The sequence below is a fragment of the Balearica regulorum genome, chromosome 12 (assembly GCF_011004875.1).
Source record: "Balearica regulorum gibbericeps isolate bBalReg1 chromosome 12, bBalReg1.pri, whole genome shotgun sequence".
In the NCBI taxonomy this organism is placed as follows: Eukaryota; Metazoa; Chordata; class Aves; order Gruiformes; family Gruidae; genus Balearica; species Balearica regulorum.
Window position 1 is genome coordinate 9,145,475 of NC_046195.1, and position 3,125 is coordinate 9,148,599.

At 43.9% G+C, this 3,125-nt stretch overlaps 1 protein-coding gene across 2 annotated transcripts; it reads right to left on the bottom strand.

Annotated features, from left to right (window-relative positions):
- Positions 1 to 966: 966 nt before the first annotated feature.
- Positions 967 to 2,383, bottom strand: PIERCE2 (piercer of microtubule wall 2). 2 transcript variants are annotated; one of them, XM_075764778.1, is made up of 2 exons: positions 2,311 to 2,383; positions 967 to 1,579 (listed from the first exon to the last, which is right to left on the bottom strand). In XM_075764778.1, exon 2 carries the CDS (start codon positions 1,565 to 1,567, stop codon positions 1,214 to 1,216), a length of 354 nt encoding a protein of 117 aa, XP_075620893.1. In that variant the 5' UTR covers positions 1,568 to 1,579; positions 2,311 to 2,383; the 3' UTR covers positions 967 to 1,213. The 2 variants fall into 2 exon arrangements, with proteins under 2 accessions (XP_075620893.1, XP_075620894.1); XM_075764779.1 differs by having other exon boundaries at positions 967 to 1,576; positions 2,311 to 2,377.
- Positions 2,384 to 3,125: the final 742 nt, after the last annotated feature.

Consider the following 3,125-nt stretch of genomic DNA (forward strand, 5'->3'; position numbering starts at 1 on the left):
GATTTGAAGTGGTTCTGTTTTGTTAGGCTTTCTATCCAAATTGTGACCGTTTCAACTACACGCCTTTCAGTAGCACTTCTAGCAGACTTCTGAATTTTCCACATCAGTCCATTTCCTGAATACCATTTATGACTGATTTCTGTCTTTAGAAGAAAATATTTATTATGCAGATGTATGTTATTCTGTGTAAATTTTGTACTCTGGGAAGAGGGAGAAGGTGACAGGTGTTGCTTCCAGTTGCTTTACTTAGAACCTTGAGCAGGGTGGTGATGTGAGTTAGAGATGTCTGGGGTAGCTGCTGTTCCTTCTTTCCTACAGATACCTACTCTGCTGCAATGGAAGGGGGTGAGGATACTTTACACAGAGCAGTTGGAAGGAGGACAGTACAGGAGCTGTAGTGCCTCAGTGACTGTAGTGGTATCCTTGCCAAAATATGGCTATTTTCTTTCATATAATTAGTGAGGGGAAGTTGGGGCTAAGGTGGAGAGACACTAGCAATGGGAAAAAGAAAATGCAAAGAAGTAGATGCTGTTTTGGTTCCAGAGCCTATTAGAACAATCTGTATATATTTGTATAGGCTATTTGTATTGTAGTGATTTGTTACAGCTACTCAAGGCTATTTTTGATGTAGACAGGCACCTTTTTCTACTGCTATGACATAGAAACAGTGCCCTCTTTAAAGGTTAGGTAAGAAAATGTACTTGGTGGCATGAACAGTATCTGCCTGTTTCATCTGATTATATTGCGAGGAAATGGATGTTAAATGTCTGACTTCAATACCTGAACTGACGAGATGTACACCGTATCAAGGTCATATGCATTACGTTGGTATTAGTGTCCTGAGATGTAGGAATGTGGAGACTGACTTTAAGTTTTAAAACCAGAAAACACTTTAATTGAAACAAATAAACCTTCAGGCCAATGTTATTGTGTGTGTATATATATATATTCAGGCAAATGTCTTGCATTTAACTCTCTCTATAAAATTAGACTTCCACACTTATGATACCAGTTTCAAAAGTTTTATTTTTATGTGGTTGAGAGAAGTGTATCATCAAATGGGTCACATCCTTTTTGACAGATCTTATTCAACCCAGCAAAAGCAAAATCAGATATTGACAGTTATTCCCAGAATGACTGAAATAAGTCAGATTTGATTTCTTAAAGCTAAGTGTCTAGTCTAAGTTTATGAGAAAAAGATGGAGATGCATTTTTACAGAGTATGCTGTAAATTGGGGTAGTCATATACCCTACTTCTGTCAATGGTAGTGTTTAAAGAACTATCTTGAAATGACCCACAAGTGAGTAAGTGATTTGAAAAGGTTTGATCCACTGGATGATAAGTGCAGGGTACCATCTGTGAGACAGGTGGTATAGCACCGTATTCACTTGACGTTGTTTTAAACAGTAAAACCTGGGGCTTTGTCAAAGAACCATTGATCATGAGTGTTTTGGGGTCCAGCATACAGGAAAACACCGGATTGCCAGGATTTGCGCAGAGAGGCAGGTGAGGAGACTGGTTTTGCTCAGTGTTCGGATTTGATGGCAGTTTCTCGGCCGAAGTCATCTTCTTTCCCTACTAAGGAGATGGATTTTAATTCAGTCTTTCAAATAACAGGGCAAAGCATTTCAAATTTGTTAAATGTTTGTGGTCAGAGCAAATGTTGCTCAAGATGTGTATTGAAGTACATGCATGGTGGAGAGTGAGGAACTTGACACTGCTGACTTTTGACCTTATTTAGTAAACTGTGGACAGTGATGAATGGACTCATGTTGACTATGAAGTATAGTAAAAACTGGAATTTGCATCAATTTCTGCATTAGTGATAATCTTGAGCATAGAAAATGTCTTAATGTGTGGCAGAATTAGTTAGTATGGTTAATAAAAATATGAATGAGAGTAAGAATATAGTGAGGCTCTGTGGATGGTTTGTTTTGACTTTTCTAATATATAGACATATGTATGCTAAAATAGAGTCCTAAACAAACCTCCAAATGACTGTACTTCCTTGCTCATGTTCATGCATTCCCCCCCCCCCCCCTTTGTAGGAAGCAAATTAACATGACAGTTACTTCTTGGTACGTTCATGGAAAGTGCTCTAATGCTGTGTTGATGAGTGTGTGGTAAAACTGCACGGAATAAGGTACCTCCCTGAGTTTTGCTGAGTGAGCCATTCAAAACGTGCTGTTCTTCAGAGGTTCAATAAAATCTTTTTTCTTTGTTTCTCAATCACGTAAGAGATGAAGAAAACATTTAAGTTGTTAGCTTAGATAAACTCTTCTAAAGAAAAGTCAGAATTTCTTACTTACTTTGTTTATTAATGAGGCCTGTTGTTGTCTCCTGTTTATTTTTTGCACCAGTGTTAGAGCACTGGTGAGGCCTAACTCTCTGGACTTTGGGATTGACTCTGTGCTGTGCTCGTTGACAGGATGTGGTCCAGGTGGGTCGTGGGTGTAGGAGCAGCCTTACCCCCAGCTGCGAGCAGCTCTCTGGGGCCGACAGCTTCTCCTGAAGCAGCACGGCTGCAGGCATCTGAGTCCAAGTCTGTGCTGTTGGGAGACTTTCCAGATTAGTTCATTCACAGTCACCAGAGTTTTTCCACCTGCCCAAGACTAGAAGGATCGAATACTTCTAGTTCATATACTGCACTTTTTTTTTTTTTTTTTTTCCTGGGGGGGTGGTGAGGTGTTCTTTGGTGGGGCTTTCTAGATTGTTTGTGTTTTCTTTCCCTTAGTTACAAGCGTTATTTGCCATGTAGCGGAGCGTGTCCCTTTCCCTGGTTATCCTGCGATTACATCTGAAAAACTCCCCCGCGCTGTAGGTGCCTCCGAGCTCCCTCCCCGGGGACAACCACAGTCACCGGGCGGCCCGCAGCCTCGCCCCTCTCAGGCCGCCCCCGCGCCTCCTGCCTCCCTCCGCGGTCCCGCCGCTCCGGCCTTACCCGCTGCCGCTGTCCGGGGGCGTCCGCGGCCGCTCGGCCCCGAGCTCAGCGGCGCGGCGTTGCCATGGCAGCGGGGGCCCGGCGGAGGCGGGGCGACCCGCCCGCCGCAGTGCACGCTGGTCGCTGTAGTTCGCGAGGCCTGCGGGCCGACGGGCCGCGGCGGGGCGCGGACTACGCTCGCCA

What these genes read in the sequence shown, in the direction of transcription:
- PIERCE2 (XM_075764778.1), bottom strand. Translation starts at nt 1,567, where the DNA reads ATGACTTCGGCCGAGAAACTGCCATCAAATCCGAACACTGAGCAAAAC.